General features: G+C 45.8%; 11 protein-coding genes across 11 annotated transcripts; 10 read left to right on the forward strand and 1 right to left on the reverse strand.

Annotated features, from left to right (window-relative positions):
• Positions 1-385: 385 nt before the first annotated feature.
• Positions 386-1,699, reverse strand: TbgDal_VII40 (T. brucei spp.-specific protein; the record flags this gene model as incomplete). The annotated part of the gene is made up of 1 exon (XM_011776004.1): positions 386-1,699. The coding sequence occupies one exon, from the start codon at positions 1,697-1,699 to the stop codon at positions 386-388; it is 1,314 nt and encodes a 437-aa protein (XP_011774306.1).
• A 222-nt stretch (positions 1,700-1,921) lies between these two features.
• TbgDal_VII45 (hypothetical protein, unlikely) lies at positions 1,922-2,260 on the forward strand (the record flags this gene model as incomplete). Its single annotated transcript, XM_011776005.1, has 1 exon — positions 1,922-2,260. One exon carries the CDS (start codon positions 1,922-1,924, stop codon positions 2,258-2,260), a length of 339 nt encoding a protein of 112 aa, XP_011774307.1.
• A 1,417-nt stretch (positions 2,261-3,677) lies between these two features.
• On the forward strand, positions 3,678-4,067 carry TbgDal_VII50 (hypothetical protein, unlikely; the record flags this gene model as incomplete). The annotated part of the gene is made up of 1 exon (XM_011776006.1): positions 3,678-4,067. The coding sequence occupies one exon, from the start codon at positions 3,678-3,680 to the stop codon at positions 4,065-4,067; it is 390 nt and encodes a 129-aa protein (XP_011774308.1).
• Positions 4,068-5,356: 1,289 nt separating this feature from the next.
• On the forward strand, positions 5,357-5,779 carry TbgDal_VII60 (hypothetical protein, unlikely; the record flags this gene model as incomplete). Its single annotated transcript, XM_011776007.1, has 1 exon — positions 5,357-5,779. The coding sequence occupies one exon, from the start codon at positions 5,357-5,359 to the stop codon at positions 5,777-5,779; it is 423 nt and encodes a 140-aa protein (XP_011774309.1).
• Positions 5,780-7,315: 1,536 nt separating this feature from the next.
• TbgDal_VII70 (metallo-peptidase, Clan MA(E) Family M3,putative) lies at positions 7,316-9,547 on the forward strand (the record flags this gene model as incomplete). The annotated part of the gene is made up of 1 exon (XM_011776008.1): positions 7,316-9,547. One exon carries the CDS (start codon positions 7,316-7,318, stop codon positions 9,545-9,547), a length of 2,232 nt encoding a protein of 743 aa, XP_011774310.1.
• Positions 9,548-9,932: 385 nt separating this feature from the next.
• TbgDal_VII80 (hypothetical protein, conserved) lies at positions 9,933-11,549 on the forward strand (the record flags this gene model as incomplete). Its single annotated transcript, XM_011776009.1, has 1 exon — positions 9,933-11,549. The coding sequence occupies one exon, from the start codon at positions 9,933-9,935 to the stop codon at positions 11,547-11,549; it is 1,617 nt and encodes a 538-aa protein (XP_011774311.1).
• A 1,401-nt stretch (positions 11,550-12,950) lies between these two features.
• TbgDal_VII90 (proline oxidase, putative) lies at positions 12,951-14,621 on the forward strand (the record flags this gene model as incomplete). The annotated part of the gene is made up of 1 exon (XM_011776010.1): positions 12,951-14,621. The coding sequence occupies one exon, from the start codon at positions 12,951-12,953 to the stop codon at positions 14,619-14,621; it is 1,671 nt and encodes a 556-aa protein (XP_011774312.1).
• A 545-nt stretch (positions 14,622-15,166) lies between these two features.
• Positions 15,167-16,387, forward strand: TbgDal_VII100 (phosphatidate cytidylyltransferase; the record flags this gene model as incomplete). Its single annotated transcript, XM_011776011.1, has 1 exon — positions 15,167-16,387. The coding sequence occupies one exon, from the start codon at positions 15,167-15,169 to the stop codon at positions 16,385-16,387; it is 1,221 nt and encodes a 406-aa protein (XP_011774313.1).
• Positions 16,388-16,630: 243 nt separating this feature from the next.
• TbgDal_VII110 (40S ribosomal protein S33, putative) lies at positions 16,631-16,942 on the forward strand (the record flags this gene model as incomplete). The annotated part of the gene is made up of 1 exon (XM_011776012.1): positions 16,631-16,942. One exon carries the CDS (start codon positions 16,631-16,633, stop codon positions 16,940-16,942), a length of 312 nt encoding a protein of 103 aa, XP_011774314.1.
• Positions 16,943-17,155: 213 nt separating this feature from the next.
• On the forward strand, positions 17,156-17,467 carry TbgDal_VII120 (40S ribosomal protein S33, putative; the record flags this gene model as incomplete). The annotated part of the gene is made up of 1 exon (XM_011776013.1): positions 17,156-17,467. One exon carries the CDS (start codon positions 17,156-17,158, stop codon positions 17,465-17,467), a length of 312 nt encoding a protein of 103 aa, XP_011774315.1.
• Positions 17,468-18,288: 821 nt separating this feature from the next.
• Positions 18,289-20,229, forward strand: TbgDal_VII130 (hypothetical protein, conserved; the record flags this gene model as incomplete). The annotated part of the gene is made up of 1 exon (XM_011776014.1): positions 18,289-20,229. One exon carries the CDS (start codon positions 18,289-18,291, stop codon positions 20,227-20,229), a length of 1,941 nt encoding a protein of 646 aa, XP_011774316.1.
• Positions 20,230-20,415: the final 186 nt, after the last annotated feature.

The raw sequence follows: 20,415 nt of genomic DNA on the forward strand, positions 1-20,415 counted from the left end.
TCACTTGTATCCACTTAGCCAACATTTAATCTAATTCTGCATGCCGTTCTCCCTATACAAGAAAGTAAACTAGTGGGGAACTTAATGCCACTTCACCCTAATGTAAATACATCAAGTCACTGCTATTATCATTATCTTCAGATAATAATACTTATTTTTTTAAAAATCAGCAGCAAACACATCTTCTGTGGCGTAAAATATCCCTCCCCTCCCCCAATTGCTTATATGTACCGCATTAAACATCGAAAGAAGAACTCCCGGTATCGCTCATTATATATTTCCCCCTAGCGGTTGATACTATCTCTTACTTCACCTGAACCCTCTTTCGAGTCCTTTTAAGTTACCTGGAATAGAACCAAGCGCTCCATTTTTGTTCACTATTTGCTCATTCCACTGGAAATAGTTGCTTCAGTTCCGAGTCCAACTTTTCGAGAGTTTCTGCGTACTGCTTTTCTTCACCCACACCCAAGGGCAATCCCCCCATTTCTTTTGTCACCTGTTCCAGTAGCCTTACCCACGGTACGTCTTCACCTCCCCTCCTATCACCCATTAGAACGTAAACCACGCCTGGTCCCGGAACCGGTTTGTGAAAGAGACCGAGAGGCCACATGCGGTATCTTGTGGTGAATCCCATGTAAAGCTCAGTTCCGATAGAATTATCGTGTCGATGCCCAAACTTATGGGTGAACTTTTTCACCATTTCCTTAAAACCAGTTTGAAGATCTCGCACAACAGCACATTGTGCTCTGAGGTAGTTCCATCTCTCCCACGAATCCCTATTTGGTTTCCATACTGCGAGATTGGGACCCGCTACACAATTTTGACAGCAAAGTTTGGTTTTTCCCCTTGATTCGACGTCCGTCGCGCACATGCACAACAAATCTCTACTCAATGTCGCCGGTGGGTTATTTACTGCCGATCGCGTCGCCTTCTGTCTACACACTCCATCCCTGCTTGCTGTGCCCTCTCTGATCTCTTCCGGCTCACGAGGAACACCATACAAAGCTTGATAGATTTTTCTCTCCAAATCACCTGAGTGTGACACCCAAGGGGTTTTTGTAATATCTACGTATACCTGCGCAGCAGTACCTGCTATCTGTTGGACTTTTTCCAGTGTTCTGTGGTCCAATCTCGTGCTCGTCGAGATTGTTTCTTCCCGGCGTGCTTCTTCCTGAACCTCCTCCTTCGAATGTGGCTTTTGGTCCTCTTCCTTGGGGTGTATTTTCTGTTTTTCTTCATGTGAGTGAGATTTCCTATCTTCTTCCTTCGAATGTGATTCCTCTTCATCCGTCTCCTCCCAGTCCGACTCCTCCGGATCTGCGCTTTCGGATCCTTCTTCCTCTTCGTCTTCTGCTTCAGAATCTGCTCCCCTCATACTTACACCCCCATGCCTCCTGTTAACCAAATCTTTTGCGGCATCCCAAAACGCTCTGCGACGTCCACAAGTCTCGTCATCGGTATTTTCACAAATCTTGTTCAATATCCCAAGTCCAGCTACTTGTAAACACCTTGCTCCAATTCTTGTTGCATCTTTAGTCACTTCTCGGGCCTCTTTTATCCTTCGTAATGCATTTTTGGTTACCTTTATCATGAGACATAATGCAACAAATTCATCCTCATTGAGGAAGTCACTCGCCCCAGAAGTAGCCGTGTGGAATGCCAACAGCAACGAAATAACAAAAATTTTAATAGCATACATTTTTTTTCCTTGACATTTTTTAAATGTCACCCCTTCTAAAGCAAGAAGGGAAAAATTAAGTCGTCCAACATTTCAGTATGCACTTTACATAAAGAGTTTATTTGTTAGCGTGGTTTCAGTTTATGCTTTCAAATACTCCACATTACAGAAGACTACCGGAAATTATTATTTGGGGATGAACGAAAAATAGGCTGTTTTACCTTCGGTTTTCGTCACTAAAATATGGGCAGCACTACTCTCTTTCATAGCAACTCTCAATTTTTTTTTAAAAAAGGAAAAATGAAAACTAAACAATGCAGAAATGCTCACTTCACTCCAAATGGTATCACTACTTTTCAACTTTGTTCAGCGCAACAACAAAGCATTTTTTTAGTGAAATGCGTCTCTCGTATGACACAGACTTATATGAGCACCCCAATGTTAATATGTATCGCATCAAAAAGCGTGATAGCCTCACAGAAAATTTTTAATTCTTCGTGTGGACAATGCGGGAATCTAATAATGAGTCTAATCAAGTCTACAAATATGTTGAATCCCTCACAACTCTCCTCCTCACCATAAATGCTTATTTCGTCCAAAGACATATCTGCATAAATATATGCTTCCAAGATTTAATATATGCCTTTATAAATGCAAAATGGTTACGGTGGATTTCTCCTACGGCCATATCGTAGGTATTTTCGATCCAGCCAGATCGAACCCCAGATACCTCTGCTTGGGCTGTGTAAGCATACTTTCTGCAGTGCGTTAACCATTGGTGTGCCATGGAAGTAATCCACCACCATCCAAGGAATCCTTAACCAGATCGATTCTGACTTCATTTCGGAATGTGTGGAACGCTCTGACTGACCTCACTTTTTCACCACCCATATCTTTTTACTACTAGCAAAGAACCGTGCACCCACCCGTCGGTTTTGTTTATACCCTACTGTAATTCACCTTGAAGATAAAAGAAACAATTGTCTTTTTTTCTGTTACTTTAATAGCGTGCGCACAGAACTTTGCTGCAGCGCGCTTTTCAGATGCAATCCCCGCTTCAATAACTTTTTCATCCCCTAGTGTAAGTTATCGTGTTTTCTCCCTCCACAGTGCCAGCAGTTGTATTTCGTCTGCGCCGACTCTGACCGTTTTGTTTATTTATGTCTCCCCTAATCGTGGTGAGCAACGCACCGTTGGGTCCAGCAAGTCCCCTTCCGTGATGCTACAGCAAACCCGTGTTTTCGACCCTTACACATTTTTCTATTTTCGTTTCCCGTTATTCCACGTATCCACATCGTTGCCACGTGCCTGCACTTTATCACCGCAGTCAAAAACAGCCGCTTTTTTTCAGTTTTTTTTTTGTGTCAGCACCTCAACGTAATACGATCAAATGCGACCGCCGATAACGCATCACCTATCGGCAGTTTGCCCCGTGCTTCCTAGAAAAAAAAGTTTCGCCTCCACAGGTTGTTTTCGTGCACATCTCAGCCCACTACATAGTAGCGCTGAGAAACTTGAACGACAAAGATTCACGCCCTTTCCAACCCTGGCACTTGCAAAAATAAAGATGATAGACGCACGTTTACGGGGGCGCCCATGGTAGCGAAACAGCACTCCCACTGGTGTTCGCGGAAGTTTCACTGCACTTTTTTGACTTGTGAGACAGACCTTGCAGCTTCAAGTGGAATTTCAGAAACACGCCCCAGCTACAGTTCCTCCACCGTGAGGCACGCCCAAACTCCCAACGCTATCCCCCACTTTCACGATTAGGTACAAAAAGTGAGTAATTAAAATAGCCCCGACGCTTCCTGATGGCTCGGCGCCAAGTCTTTTCCAGAAACCACAAGGGCCCCACTGTCGTTGCAACATTCCTTGCCCGAATGAAGCCCCGGAGTCCAGCAGTCCCTGTCGATCGTTCAAGCGGCTTGCCACGTTGGAAAAACATAAAGCTTGGCTGAAAGTTTTCCCCACGCCCTCCGCACCACCATGGAGAGCTGCGATGCTTCAACAACACCTTAGCAATCTCACCTCACCAACTGCACTGAGTCGCTTTTCGAAAAGCAAGAAAGGCAGAGCCTCCCACGCTGCTGCCCCTGGTATCCACTCCTCACTCCGCGAAAGTACTCTAAACATCGCAAACGTCGCAGCGCTCGTTGAGCGACAGGTGTGTCCTCCATACAGCCCGCAAGACAAAAAAGGGGACATGACCTCCAACACCACGATTGGATACTTGCAGTGGTATCGATGCAAACACGATAAACTCAACTTTAGATCAAATATCCGACCCAGTGAAGGCGCCTCCCCACATCAGATGGTAGGCAGTGGCAGGTGTCTTAAAGCTTCTTATTGCGCCGGTGTTTTGTGTGTGGCCCCCTTTTTGGCCTTGTAAAGCCGAAAGATCAAGCGAGAAACGCCAGGATACGGTATTGTTCTCATCGGAGCCCTTCCACCCAACAGCACACTATCGGCAGCATAACCAAGTCGAAGGTGTTAAAGAGACTGTGCAGTCCCCTGCGGTGGTGTTTGATGGCCACATTTGTTGCGTGGATAACCCAAAGGAGGGAACGAGAGATGCTAAAATGGAAAACAAAATACCTCCTGAAACTTCCCCGATGTGATCCTTTCGATCTTTTAAAACTGATAATAACTACGACCCCGCTTCGTGGCACACACACACACACACACAGCTGCACCAACCCCTGATGGAATCTCCAGAATACTCATGTGACCCAGTCCGGTGAAAAAACTGCCCCTAACCTTATCAGCATCACTCTCGTTATTATGGACACTTCTTGCGCATACAACTCCACGACTCATACAGGCTTCGCTGTGTGGTCCGGTTACTTTGGCGCCTTCCTCGACGCATACCTCTACGGGTCACCATAAGATTTATTGATGGACGCGTTATCCCCCGAAACAGTATGCTCCCGCTTTGGTAGTTTAAACTTCAATGAAGCCATCTTTTGATCACTAGGTATCGTGGACAGGTCCAGCCCGTGGGGTTACATTTCAGCTTCCGTCAACCCGCCTCTGTTTGCGTTAGCATAAGGTTGCCGGCGGGAAAAAGGTTTCACATATTCTGTTTACATTGGTTAGTGACTCAGTGGATCTATCGCTCACGGCCATGAACAGAACAAAGTCGGACACCGTTTTTTTTTGCCACACGGTACGGGTATGTGGGGCCTTCCGAAAGTATTGTCGGTTTATAATGACTCTCACTATCTTGTTGGGTGGAAAGTTTCTTACCCACCACATAATTTGTAGATTAGAAAAGAACTTTCTCGGCTGCCCGGAAAATGGCAACATTTCCCATGGGTCCAAACTCACGAGTGTAGAGTTGAACTTGACCGTGCTGAGTACATTCGGTTCGTACCAAGTTGCGTCTCCAATCAACTGAGTTATGGATCCCGCTGCCAAATGTTGGCGCAGGAACCTTTCCCTTTTGTACACGCAACCAACGGTCAACAGAATCCACAAATCTCCTTTGGATCAACTACTGCATTGCTTTGTAATTGGCGCAGGTGGGCGCTGTTAGTTTTTGAATATGCCATGACAGAAGTCCCCTTGCTTTCCTTTAACGCCAGTTCAATAGTTTCACACCTCCACTTTCCCAACGCTCCCCGGTATTTTCGATTCCCGTTGAGTAGTTTTTACATGTAGTTTAGCCCGTTTACCTCCATGTTATTTAGTTGGTCTACCATACACGTCATTTTCTCCAGAAGAGGGGATTGGCAATCTTCCCGTGGCAACAATCGGCTCAACCATGCGAAACAGTTTGTGTTTCGCGTCTTTCCCACCTCCGACACGTTCGTTACTGGGGCATCTGAGAGTTTTTTCTGTCGTTGGTGGCACATTTTTGACCTTGGTTGCGGCTGCCGCTCATTTTATCAGCGTCTTGCCGTTTATCACTGGTGGAAGGGTTGGTCCCCATTCTGGGGCGTGCACCGCGTTCGAAAACTTTGGGCCGCTTTTTTTCTGTTGCCGACGATTTGGGTACATGATCTTTCCATTTTTTTAAAGACTAGTTCATGCATCACATGTATCCTAACTTCAAAGAGGTCGCCTTTCCCTTGCACTTGTGGGGGATTATCAGCTTCCTAGTTTAGTTCTGAGAAACAACTGTTCGTAGTAAGAGAAATTACTGGTCTACAGCTATGGATATTCCTCACTAGAGAGTCGCACATTGCTACGTGCATCGTGTCCCCATTTCTGTTTACACACGCTTCCATCTTGCAGAGCACTTTCCTCTTCCCTGTTACCCACCGTTTCTTGGATTATATACAGGTTGCCTCTTTTGATGAGAAGTGGGAGCTTCGATGAGCGGTTGGCATTATTTTTTCAACTCCTGACCCAGCGGTGGCATGGAAGACTCTCGAACTGCGGTTGTAATTCAGCCTGAGCGCGTCGTTCTTCTGCGGCACCTCACAATTCTATTGGGAACTACTGTCCGGGGCAAATTTGGTTCTGCAATTTTTTCTCCTTGCGATTGTCCCTGTGTGGACAACTCCCATTTACTCATCCACAAACCAATTTAAGGTTGTCTTGCCTCTGTGACTTCCTGAGATATGTTTGTCTTATGTAGGATGGTGGGAAATAACGTTCACCCGGTTAATGATCTCAGCCTTTCCGTGCCCGTCGTGGCGTTCTCCAAAAACCGGTTGGGCGCAACAGTGAGCTTTACATGGCGGTCAAACGCCACAATGGTGGTTGCGTCTCCCATCAATTTCGGAGTTGACGACCCCTTTAGTAACTTCCACTACGTCCAGGACGAGGCATAGGCTCTGGGGACTCCGTTATCAGTGCGTATGTGTCCGTAACGGTTACGCCTCATCACATTAAAACAAAGACTTTCCCCTCGGCTGAACCGCGTTTCTCAGGGAGCGCAGAAAGTCACTTCGCCCTCTCGCAACGTTTCCACCGGGACGACCTCCTTCGATTGGGGTCGGAACTTTTTATATCTCACTGAGCCGCGCGGGTGCCGGAACCAGTGGATTGACTGGGACCTTCGGCAAGTAACAGAGTGAGGCCGCGGGGATCTTGCGTATGGACTTGTTGGCATGTGCTTCGGTGCAAAGCGAGCTGCGTTTCTTGTTAGTGGAGCGTAGTGTTGCAATGTCCTTTGGTTCGGTTGTCATTGGCTTACCTCCAGAGTCGGCCGCTTGTGGCAGGGAAGTAGGGCAGTGTCAGCGTTTCAATTTTCAGGAATAAGGGTAGTAGTGGGACCTTGTCGTGTTGATATCTAGGTGTTTGGAGACCGTCGGTGATTGTACTCGGTTCCCATGTTATGCATTTAAAGGATGCTTTCTGTTTTGCCACTTCATCCATTTACTAGGTGGCGTGTGTTGCTGCGTCGGTATTTCCCTTAATATTCTTGAGCCCGATATTACCTATTGTGTGAATATTTTTGCTTTGTTGCGCTTATGTTGAGACTTCTTTGCGTGACGTATTGTGAAAAGTTGTGCCAGCTGCTGTGCTGGACGCTACCGTGCCGTGAAGGTCCCCATTTTGTTACTAGTGTCGTTAGTTTTTCTTTGACGACTCTCAGTTGCTTTATCGATGTGAATAATAAGGTTATGTGGATGGTGCGGCGGCCTTTTTTTTTTTTTTGGTTGGAGCAGACACGGCGTGTTTCTTTGCATGTGTTCTTGTTTAGTCTCCTCTTGGGGTTTGTTGATCGGTTCTTTTCTTTCACTTGTTTCCTGTTTCATACTTTTATTAACATACCAACTTGTTCCCACCACTTTTTGGCGTGCATCTGTGCGTTTGTACTACTTTGTTCCAAAGAATTCTACACACTTATCTAAGGGGTTGATGACGTCGAGACTGTTCGCGGATATCGTTGATGCAAGCAAATGTGCTAAGTTTTTCCCCAAGACCCCTTCTGCGGTTCAAGAGGTCGCAGCTGAGGCAAAGAGGAGGGCACTGGAGAAACTTGAAAGAATTTATTCCCTTTCCAGTGCGTCTCGAACATTCTTAAATACGGCCTCTGTAGCAGACGTTGCTGCAGCGGAGATTGGCGTGTCAGCTTCTTTGCTTTCCGTTGCGATGAACGTTTCTCCTGACGAGGCCACACGGCAGGAAGCGAAACAGCAAATGGTTGATCTACAATCGTTTTCAATTGATCACTTTGAATCAAACAAGCGTCTTTTTGAATCACTTAAAGCCGTTTCTCAAAGTAATGCATACAGGGATGAATATGTAAATGGCGGGCGGGACAGGGAGTATTCATATTGGCTCGATGAGGAACTTAAGGGTTACAAGCGAAAAGGAATGGAGCTACCGGACAGCGAATTGGAGAAAGTTGTGTCGCTTCAAAAGGAACTTTCATCTTTATGTACAACTTTTTCTCGGAACATAAGTGAGGACAAAAGCGAGATTGTTGTCTCAGCTGAGGAGTTGGCAGGAGTACCTGAAAACGGTATAAGTGGTCTCAGTAAGACTAAGGATGGATTGTTTGTCTTAAAAATGGATTATCCGACCCTTTTTTCAGTGATGAAAAATTGTGAAGTCGCCTCTACTCGTCGGGAAATGTCGCGTGCCGCGAGCAACAAGGCTTATCCAGAAAATTTATCCGTTCTCAGAGAGATTGTCACGAAGCGGCAGAAACTGGCGGAGCTTCTCAAATTTTCTTCCTTCAGCGAACTTAATCTTGACGACAAGATGGTCAAATCTCCTGAGGCAGCGCGAGCATTTATCGATGACCTCGTCCCGCGCTTGCAGGAGAAGTGGAAATCGGAGCTTGAGCTAATACTAAGAAATTTACACAGCAGCTGTGCTCTGACTGAAGATGGCAGGCTCAGGGACTATGATGTGCCGTTTATGATTAATCAGGTTAAAAAATCCAAATTCAACGTCAGTGAGACGGATCTTCAGGAGTACTTTCCTCTTGACACAACCGTCAAAGGACTCTTTGATATATATGAAAGATTTTTTGATGTTACCTTTACCCGCGTTGATAACGGTGACGAGCTTTGGCATAAGGACGCGTTTACGCTTCATGTGTTAAACAACAAAACAAAGGACACACTGGGTCATGTGGTGCTTGATTTATTTCCTCGTGAGGGTAAATTTTCACACGCCTGTTGTATCTCTGTTGTTCCTCCCGTTTTGTTGGAGGGCTCTGAGAGCAAGTTTTCTCCTGCGTTATCCGTGGTTCTTGCCAATTTCCCTGCACCGTCCGCCGAGCGTCCGTCTCTTTTTCTTCATGATGATGTGGTTACCTTTTTCCATGAGTTTGGACACGCTATTCATTCTCTCTTTGGACGGAGTAAAATGGCTACGTTTGCGGGTACCCGCGTGAAGAGGGACTTCGTCGAACTTCCATCGCAGATGCTTGAAGAGTGGGTTTGGGAAGTTGATATTCTCAGGAATATATCTTGTCATTACAAAACAAAAGAGAAGTTACCTACTGAACTTGTTGAGTCAAAGGTTAACACCCGAAATACTTTCAGTGGTCGGGATTCCCTAAGACAACTGGAGTTTGCTTCGTATTCTCTGGAGTTGTTCAGTGCCCCATTTGCCAGAGTGAAGGACATAAAGGAGATGGACACTTCTGGACTTATGGCTGACATTCGCAGCCGAATAAATCCACACATTAAGTATGATGATGAAACTCACTTTGAATGCAGTTTCGGCCACCTTACCGGCTACGGAGCTGGATACTACGGTTACATGTGGTCCAAGGTGTTTGCTCTTGATGTGTATGACTTTATCAAGAATAATGGGGGCTTATTGAACCCTGCCGTAGGGGAGAGATATGTTTCTGAAATAATTGGTGTGGGAGGTGGAAAAGATCCAAGTGAGATGCTGAGAAGCTTCCTCGGGAGAGAACCAAGAAGCGACGCTTTTTTCAAAAGCCTTGGTGCATAAAACGTCGAAGCCTGATGGTAGACTATTTTTACATTTTTTTTCTTAATACCTGTCTACTTCCTTTTAATTTCAAGTATCAATCTGTCTGAATGTTGTAATGAACTTCTTTCTCCTCCTCCCAAGCATGAAGATTATCGCTGGCATGTGTAGGATATATAAACTTCTATCGAACAGGAAATGTCCGTACACATATTTTTAATTTCCCCCGGAGTAACAAATACGTAATGACAGGGAAGTTGGTGGGAGAGCGCGAGTGGTCGATATGCAGACGCCTTTACATGGTGTTACTCTACATACGTGTATATACGTATATATTCATACGCGGGTACATTCTCATCTTTTTTCTACTTATACAATTAAGGTGGCGTTGATTTGAAGAGTAGTCATGACGGTAGGCTGGTCCTCTTCCTCTTCTTCATCGGATGAGGAACTTCGTATGAGGCTGATGGCTAACTCGAGGGAGAGACGTGTTTGTGGGAGAGCGGGCCCTTCTGCACCCTCTCGTTTTGTCATGTACAACGGTGATAGTATAGTAGTAAAATGTGGAACTGTATTTTGCCCGTTGAGGAAAAGGTACTTTCATTTACAAGCAGTGAAACGAAACCCAGCAGCATATTTTGGAGACGGTACTCTAAGGAGATACGAGCGTAGCTCCCTGTCGTTGGATTCAATCTATCTAATTGACGCCTCAAAGGAAAGGAATATAAACAACCAATCTAGGCGGGTGAACCTTCTCCAGTCAGTTGATATCGGGTTTTATATATATGACAGCCTGAGCATGTCTTGTAATTCTAGTTGCGTGAAGAATTCGAGTTCGAAAGTTTGCACGGATTTTCGTTACGAGAGGGTGACGAGACCCGAAAACTTTATGAGATCCTTAAGCTCCCCAGAAGTGTTACGGACTCAAAGTTGTTCCTGGGTGCCTGTGCCATATCAAATACACCCTTCCTGTAGTGTGGAGAGTTACGCCCCTGGGAGGTTTGCCTTCTTTGAGAGGGGAACTCAGCACTGTCTAAGTATGGTGGAAAATGATACTGTGACTCACCATCAAATTGATTCAATAGATAGTGGCGGCTCTGCTGTAGGATTTTACGTCAGGGGAAGAGTGGTTGTGATATTACAGGGAAAGTTTGTTCGTTGTCTGACGTGGGACCCCGACAATTCGTTTATCTCCCCCAAATGTGTCTTTACTGCCAACTTGAATGCGGTATTTTCTTGCCCGATATTTGCTTCTTTACCAGGTGATGCCGAAGAAGCGTGTATCATATTTGGAACCGGTCGGAGTATTTTCAGTGTTGCGGTGCCGAAGGAAGACTCACCCCTACTGAAGAAGTTATGCGCTTTTAGTGTAACGCCTCTTTCCTCACTGGAAACATTTTCGTTTGGACGCAAGGACAACACTCTGCTTCTATGTGGAATGAGGAACGGGACTATTCAGGTTCTTCCACTTTGTGATCCCAATCCACGGGGGGTCAGCGGCGTAGCGCCACGCCACGACAAGGCTTGTGTATCTTATGTTCGGCGCATAGAAAACACGTTTAACTTCGTTTCCGTGGGTAGCAACGGTGAAATAAAGTTGTGGGATTTGAGGTATATGCATGCTAACACACCTGTTGGTCAAATGGGTTGTGATGTTGCTGCTTCAAGATATTCTGGGTCCGAAGCCGTATTCATGGATGACATCGCGTGCGTTACATCTGCCAACGGGCACATTTCTTGCCTAAATGCAAGGAAATGGGCCCATATCGGCCGATTACAACGAATTGCTGGAAGTAATAGGCGATTACACATCATTGAGAGTTCTTGTGGTTATGATCTACTGGACGCTGACGAACTGGGAACGGTGAGTCATGCACTGCCTGTTACATACTCCTCTTCTGGAATGCAAGCTGATATGCCCTTATCAAAAGTTATTTATCTTTACTGCGTTGCAGCGTCACTTTCCCCCTCTTTTCCTTGCTTCCAATTCCTGTCCGTATGCGTACTAATTCGCAATGTTTAGTGGCAGCACTGAAGTGCCGCCCATTTAGTCCTTTCGAAAATGTGCCCCTTTCGAGTGCTTTATTCGCCCAGACAGCTCGTAACGCACCGAGCAGTCAACGGCGACACTCTATCGTGCTTTCCGTGATATCTGAGAGTTGTACCGTTTGCATCGAGCTACCGAGTGTTTTATAGACTGCGAGCGTCAACTAATTACAAGCTCATTTTTGTGTACGGCCTCTTGTTTTTGCTTGCAACAGCAGGTACGCGATGAAGGAACGTTTGGTGTAATAACCCTGGCATCATAAGCAATAAGGGACTCCGACTCCGATGTCGTCTCTGTGTTGCTGTACTGCGTGATTTGTCGAAGTGTTACGGCTGACTCATCCGGTGACTCGGGTGGAGGTTGACATCGACGAAACATGTTGCTAATTTTATTTTTGAAGGTCCAGTGCGTACGTACTGTTGGAACTATCCAATTTTCCCTTGTGAGGGCTATGTTTTTGCTGTTGCACCGTAGTACGCGACGAAAAGAAGTAGTTATTCACTTTAATTTTACGTGTTCGCGGCACCTCTGTACACTGTGGATTCCTCTCCTTACACATTGTTTGAAAATGTAACGTTGGTGTCTCCTAGTTTTTTTTTAAAACAGAGATACAATGTGTGTGACACCATGTTATTGTTGGAGGAATACCCTCTTTTGTGTGTGTGTGTGTCTTGCGTAAAAACGCGGACGCTTATTTTTTTTTTTTTTCATTAATATCTTTCATTGCAACTACGGTTGACTATATTGGCATTTCCTTTACTCTTTTATTGGACGATAATGGTCCGAAGATTTCTCGAACTGAATGTGCGTACATCCCCTCGCTTAAGTGGACGGTTAAAAACTATACCTGAAAGCACTATTTGTTTCCAAAGGCGGTGTCGCCGCAAGGTATGCAGGTTTACTCACTATGCTGATGTTAACTCTCCATACTTTCATTAAGTACATATTAGTATCGTTTATTGGTGAGAGATTTCTTTGTATCTTGGAATTTATTTATTTATTTGCCCAGCGTCACCTGCACTCGTGATTTTGAGTTTATTTTTAAAAAATTCGCTTCTTCACCTGTTTTTTCTACTTTGAGTGTTTATGTATCGTTTGTTTTGAAATCAAATGGTGCCGCGGCGGTTTGTCGAAGAGCACATGAAGGCATCCCGTGGATGCTCTGGGTTGTCTATGTTGTGCCACAAAGCATTGAAGGTCTTACGTTCTACATTCTTCTCTCATTTGGACCATGGGCAGCAGTGGGGCGCAGTGGAGTTTGTTATGTGGCGCAAGGGTGGTATAACTCCGGATGGTCTAACATTCAACTTATTATTATTATTATTCTAACCTCATTCTTTGTGTTTGCTACAAAATCTTAGAGTAATTTAAGCTATCATGTTTCGCCTCCTGTGCCGACGCTCCGCCGCGAATGTAAAAATGCAAGACGCCAGTCTCCGCACCATGACAAAAGTGGATTTCTCGGACCCATCCATATTTCGTCAGAAATCTCTGTGGTGGTTGTTGCGCGCACTCTTTGTGCTCCGCATTTGCAAGTTTGAATTCATTTCCAACAATTCTGTGGCTCTTATGAAGCGTGCTGAGGCAATTTTTGGACCCTTTTTGACCTATAACACACTCGTGAAGGGGACAGTGTACGGCCACTTTTGTGCTGGCGAGTCCGATCGTGAGGTCAAGAACACCGTCAAATCGCTTGAAAATTTGGGTATCGGATCTGTTCTTGACTATGCCGCTGAAGCTGAAGCTGAGGGTTTCGCACCCTCCCCAGGTATTGCAGAAGCGCCGAACTTGTCTATGGCAAGTCTTGTCAACAACACATCCGTTACCTATCTGCCTCACAAGCAAGCCTTTGACGAAAACATGAAACTATACGTAATGTGTGTTTTACATGCCGCACTACATAAACCGGAGGGTGGCGTTGGATTGGCTGCTGTTAAGGTGACAGGCATGTGTGATCCACAGCTTCTCGCTCGCGTCTCGGCAATCCTGCACTCCGTTCACCGTGACTGGATAGAATACTTTACGGAGGAGCAACCACCACCAGTGGAGGAGTGTAATGTTGTGATGGGAACAAAAACGGAGCACAAGCGATATATTACGCGTGACCAAGTGCGGAAGGGACTCACGAAATTGGCTTCTTCGCAAAAATACACAGAAGATGAGATCAATGCTGTCTTACAAGTTCTCGATCCAAATAATGAAGGAAAGACAAACTACTACAAGTTTAAAACGGTTGTGTCTGAGGCCGTACTTGCACTGGATCCCACACCAGTGCAGAAGATAATTATCGACAAACTTCCAAAACTTACTACAGAGGAGCGCGAACTATGGCGCCATTTGCACTGGAGGTTGTCAGTCATTGTTCGGACTGCGAAGGACTTGCGGGTGCGAGTTTTGTTTGACGCCGAGCAAACGTTTTATCAACTTGCCATTGATAATATTGTGTTGCAGTTTCAGCGCCAGTTCAATAAAAAGGAGGCTATAGTTTATAACACATATCAATGCTATTTGACTTACACCGAAGACCGTGTTTTCAATGACTTAACCCGAGCAGAGCTCGAGGGGTGGGTTTGGGGGGGGAAAATTGTTCGAGGTGCCTACATGAGGCAGGAGAGGGAGACAGCAGAAAAATACCATTACAAAAGCCCCATTTGGCCAACGTACGAGGAAACTAACGCGTGCTACAAAGCCGTGGCTGAGCGAATACTAAGAGAGATAGCCCGGTTACCTGAAACACGTTTTGAGGCCCTGTTCGGAACTCACAATCAAAAATCACTTGAAGAAATAACTGAGGCTGTTCTCCAACTTCCTCCTGTTAAAGGTTATGTGGCATTTGCCCAATTGTATGGCATGTCGGACAACTTGACAATTCCGCTTAAGAGAGCCGGTTTTCCAGTTTTTAAATATGTTCCGTACGGACCTGTCAAAGAGACTGTTCACTACCTGGGAAGGCGTGCTATGGAGAATGCGTCAATTTTATCGAATGGGGGTAGCCGGGAAGTGCAGTTGATGAGGAAAGAGCTTAGGCGTCGCGTCTTTTGGATGTGAAGTAAATTGACGCGATTTAGGGATATTGCTCCGTTTAAGTGTATGATTACCGCACCCCGATTATGGGAAGGTATCAACTTGGTGGCGAGTGTAAGATTGCGCAACTGCACCATCTTTATGCTGTAAAGGGTTATTGACTTAAGGGTTCTTTATGTGTGCGTAGATAAATGTTGTTTTTAAATGATTTTTTTTGTTAACGAACGTACCCTATCTAGTTTAAAAACGGCGTAATTTTTTTTTTTCGCTCCTTTATTTTTTTTGTACTTCCACGTTTTCGCAAGACGCATTTCTCCTCTATTTTTCTATTATTATTATTATTATTTTTTACCCTTAACCTTGTTGGGAGCGTAGATAGCTATTTGGTTGATTTAAGACGCATTAGCGTTTTCCTCATATATATTTTTTATTGGGCCAGATGATCTGTTATTGTGCGCTTTGGGCACACCACCAGTACCGTCGAGGGGAGTGCAAATCTTCTTCAACTTTTCTACATTTAACCATTCCCACTTTTTTCTGACCTTGCATTTTTCAGTGAAAGCTTCTAGATGAAAAACAAGTCCAGCAAGCAGGTTCTTTTGCCCCTTCAGGGGAACATTTCTCCATCCGCTGAATCGCCAAGGCCCAGCTCACTGATGACAACTGAGGGAAGGACTCGCAACTACAAGGACCTTATAAATAGGACAGTGTTCTCATTGATCATGGCGTACTTCTTTCTTGGACTCGTTTCCATTGGCGCAGAAGCCATTATTTTCCTCCTTATCATCATTTTGTGCTTGATGTTTCATGAAGTCAGCAGGATCAATCAACGGGAGAGAAAGAACAAGCAGCTGCCATCAGTTTTCATAATGAAAGTATGGTTTCTTTGCACTACAATGTTTTCCATGACAGCGTATAGCATACGTGACCCCTTGGTAGCAACATACCCAGGCGCTATGAGGTATTACAGAAATGCTTGGATGATCGCATTTGGTTTTCCACTCGTTGGGATGGTGGGTTTTGTGCTGTCGCTTCGCAAGGGGATGTATCGCTACCAGTTCATGCAACTCGCGGCGATTGTAATGACTCTGTTGTATGTCACTGCTCAAGGGTACGCCCAAATATCAAATGTAATGCGAGGAATGCTTTGGTTCGTTCTTCCAATAAGTTGTGTTATAAACAATGACACCTGGGCATATATTTTTGGTAAACTTTTTGGGAGAACGAAGTTGCTGGCCCTCTCTCCCAAAAAGACTGTGGAGGGCTTCGTTGGGGCTTTCGTTTTTACCATCATATGGTCTTTTTGGTTCGCCGGATTCCTCAGCTATTTTCCCCACATGTACTGCGCCAAAACTGACTTCCACTCAGCATTCCACTGTGAGAAGGATCCTCTATTTGTAAAGCGAGATGTCCCCATGCCTGCGTTTGTGCAAGCGTTGACTTTCAACAGGTTAACAACCATCAGGTGCGCCAGGGTGCAGCAACATGCACTTGTTTTTGCTGCGTTCGCATCCCTTATTGCGCCATTTGGTGGTTTTTTCGCCAGCGGACTGAAACGAGCATTTAAAATGAAAGATTTTGGTGACCTGATACCCGGACACGGGGGAATAACAGACCGGATGGACTGCCAAGGCATCATGGGTTTTTTCACCTGGGTGTACTTACAGTCATACGTTTACCGTGATGAGAATTGCCCTTCATGGCATACGATCAGTAGTTGCGCCCTTCAACTACCCGAGGAGCAACGGCGTTCACTATTGTCGACTCTTAATAGGTCTCTCACAGAATAGTCCATGTTGGAAGGGCACGAGTAATAAAACGGAGCACGGCGAACTGTCATGGTTAGCGTTTAGAAATGCTGCGAGCGAGCATGTTACCATAGTTGTAAGAAGCTGCTACCTGTATTGGTCTTTGCCGTTATATCGTATGCATTTGTATACACCATTGTTTTTGGTTAAACTTGTACCTCTCCCCTATTTTTTTTCTTTTCAAAACTTTACCACACGTGCACTTCATACTATTCTTTTTAAATTATGTGTAGCTCTGTAGCCATGGCCGAGGTAGCAACAGCCGCCACGACAGCAGCGACGAAGAAGGACAAGAAAGCCCCTCAGGAGGAGGTTGTCGTGCAGCAGACGGATCAGGCACAAGTTGGTGTAATCATCAAAGTGCTGGGCCGCACTGGTTCCCGTGGTAACGTGACTCAGGTTCGCGTTCGCCTCATGGCGGAGGAGGGATCACCGGAAGCTAATCGCACGATTGTGCGCAACGTAAAGGGTCCGTGCAAGGAGGGTGACATGCTTTCTCTGATGGAAACGGAACGTGAAGCGCGCCGACTACGCTGAGTAATGGTTTCATTCTACATCTCTTTAATGTGACTCGTTTTTCCTTTACTGAGCATATTTTGGGTTATTTGTGAGTACTTTCCATTATATTGAGTAATTTCGTGCCATGCCCTACATACAATAACCGTTTTTGGTTAAACTTGTACCTCTCCCCTATTTTTTTTCTTTTCAAAACTTTACCACACGTGCACTTCATACTATTCTTTTTAAATTATGTGTAGCTCTGTAGCCATGGCCGAGGTAGCAACAGCCGCCACGACAGCAGCGACGAAGAAGGACAAGAAAGCCCCTCAGGAGGAGGTTGTCGTGCAGCAGACGGATCAGGCACAAGTTGGTGTAATCATCAAAGTGCTGGGCCGCACTGGTTCCCGTGGTAACGTGACTCAGGTTCGCGTTCGCCTCATGGCGGAGGAGGGATCACCGGAAGCTAATCGCACGATTGTGCGCAACGTAAAGGGTCCGTGCAAGGAGGGTGACATGCTTTCTCTGATGGAAACGGAACGTGAAGCGCGCCGACTACGCTGAGTAATGGTTTCATTCTACATCTATTTAATGTGACCTTTCTCCTTTTCTCTTTTTTTCTGTGATCCGTGACTAACTTTGTTTACTTTTCTGATTGAGATGGCTGGTGCTCCCTTCCCCCCCTGTGTTCTTGCTATTTCCCTCCCTTTCGGTTCTCTATCTTCTTATTTGGTGACACGTGCCGCCGCGTAAGGATTCATGTTACGGTGGGGATGATTGCATATATTCTTCTTCCCAAGCGGTAGGTAAAAACGCCGAAGCTTTGGGGGAGACCAAGGCACGCGGTTAAAATGTAAGGAGTTGTAAGGAATGAATTTGATCGGCTTGACTCGTACGTCTCTAACGAGCATATTCTCCTCCCTCACCTAAATGTTGGAGACACAAAGGGGGGGGGAATTTGATTGGCTGTGAGTTGAAAATGATGAAGCACAAGACAAAGTTTTACATATTTTAGGGTGCGGGAACGTGCGGTGGATCGATTCTAGCGAAGCCTTAAAGAAGACACCGGACTCAATACTGTAGATTTTTATGATCAATACGACAGTTGAAGCTTATCGTGAGGGATGTTTTTTTCTTTTTTTGCGGTCTTAACTCTTAACTCCCAAAGCGATACCTCTACGGTAGTTTAGGAGGGTCAGCGACTCGAGAAAGACCACTCCACTTCTGTCATGCAACTGATCATTTGAAGGTGCTGTGGAGTGTCGTTGAGTTGCTGTCTGTCTTCACATTGAATCAAGTGTCTTTTGTTTTCCTGATATGATTGTGCTTACGGATCGTCAGTGAGCAGGAAGTAACAGGGATTTCCCAGCTTGTTTCTGCTCGGCATGGGGTCAGCGAGTTGCTCCAAAGTAGTGGCAGACGTGTTAGGCGTAAGCATTGTGACGGTGCGTGGGTGTTCTCTTCTCTGTCCCTTTTTATTACCTTTGAGCCAAATGGTTTATTTGTTGTGTCGGGATCTGATTCTCCGCCATATAATATTCAGTGTCTTTTTTCTCTCTCTCTTTTCGAAGATGCAGAAACAGCGTATCACTTTCGATGCTGCGTACAAATTTACCTTGTGGTATTCGCTGCTTTGTGAGGCGCAGAGGGATCGTGCGAAGTCTGTGGAGCGAGCCCGTCATGGCTCACATGTGAGAGATGTGGCTTCTGTACTCGTGAGGGCATCTTTACCTCGGCGAGCATATAAGAGTTGCTGCTTAGCCGGTGTGTGTGACCGCGACTCTCTAACACACAAAGCAGTGCATTTTGGAAGACCCGAGGTGCACATCACTCATGGCGAGCGTGACGATGTGTACCACTGCCTCGCTCACTCAACGGCATGCATTGGTCGCTCTGTTGACTTGTGCGTTAAGAACTACTGCTCTGCAGCACCGCTATCTGGCAACTGTTATGGTGGTTTGCGCTGCATAATTCAACATCTGCAATTGCGAAGCTTAACCTTTTCTAGCATTACCAGCCTTCATGATGCGCAGCAAGTTGTCAACACGCTTAGTGCCGCGGTTCGATGCGGCTTGAGGTGGCTGACGCGGCTTAGCATCGGGGGCATTCCCTTGTATGCGGATTTAGAGCCTCTACTGTACTCCCTGAGAGAAACAGATGCGATAACGGAGTTACGGCTTGAGGAGTGCGGCATTGAGAATGTTGATGGCTTGGGGCACTACTTGAAGTCGTCCAAAAAGTTGCAAAAGCTTTCGTTGCGTGGGAACCAAGGGATCTGTGGGGATATGAAGTCTTTGGCCGTTGCAGTCTCTTTGTGTTCGTCACTGCAATCTTTCGACGCAGGGTTATGCCGTTTGAATGACACTCATCTAAGTGAATTTCTTCTTGGGTTGGACAACTTTCTTAAGCGAAGCTGCTTTTCACTGGATATGTCTAGCAACGTGCTGACCAAGACATGTTTTTTGTGTTTCCTAGAGGCACCACTGGCCTTTCGCAGGGAAGTCACTCAACTTGACATCAGTGGGCATAATTTTAACGGTGCAGGTGATGGTGCTGCCGCCATGCTGTTGGAACTTCCCGCGCTCCGTGGGGTTGTGTTTGACCGTTGCGACATCGGGTCCCGAGATGTCCAGCGGCTCGTCCGGGTTTTCACTCGAAAGGATCGCACTTGGAGTTGCCTGTCATTTCGAGGGAGCGCATTGACTTTGAACGATATGAAACGGTTGGTAATGACAACATTTGCTGAACGGTCGCGTCTTTGTATAGGAGGTAATAATATTGGCGGTGGTATCCAGAAGTTGTGTCTGAATATTGTGCTTCCTTTTTTATGCGAGTTGGACCTCTCCTTGTGTGATATTGGTGACACTGGTGTACTACAGCTCGCTAACAGCATCGAGAAGGCGCAGCCTGTCCCACTGCGTTCATTGCGGTTAGACAACAACGGAATCGGCGGTGAAGGCGTGAGGGGCCGTGGCGGCCTTCAGTTTCTCGGCAGGGCGCTGAGATCAAGCTATAGCCCATGTCTTGAGGTGCTTTCTCTTGCACATAATAAACTTTCGCTAAAGCCACTGTTAACACTTGTGGAGCAGGTTTCATCAACTCTACGCGAGTTGTGCATTTCATACACGCCCATAGCTAGCGATAGTTGCGAGATGGCGGATCTCGTTGGGCGCATAATGCGTCGTCAGAAAGGGAGTCATGCATTTGACGAATTGGATGTATGGGCGCTGCGCTCTACTGATTTTGATAGCAGTTGCGGTAGCGAAGCAACGTCATGGTTGGAGAGGCAGAGGGCTGTTCGTGTAATCATGGAAGCAAGGGTGTAACCAGTGGATGTAACACCTCATCGTTCTTTATCACTTTATACTTGTCCCGCAGTAGCCGCTTACCTTTGCAAGAAAGTATCACATCAGCTTTGCGTGTGGCATAACCACTTTTTCGATTATCTTCTTTTTTAAAATCCAAACTTGTCCCTCTCTCGCTTTCGTTTTCAACTCTTTTTATGCCGTGTA

This window comes from Trypanosoma brucei, chromosome 7, assembly GCF_000210295.1.
Source record: "Trypanosoma brucei gambiense DAL972 chromosome 7, complete sequence".
NCBI classification, from domain to species: Eukaryota; Euglenozoa; class Kinetoplastea; order Trypanosomatida; family Trypanosomatidae; genus Trypanosoma; species Trypanosoma brucei.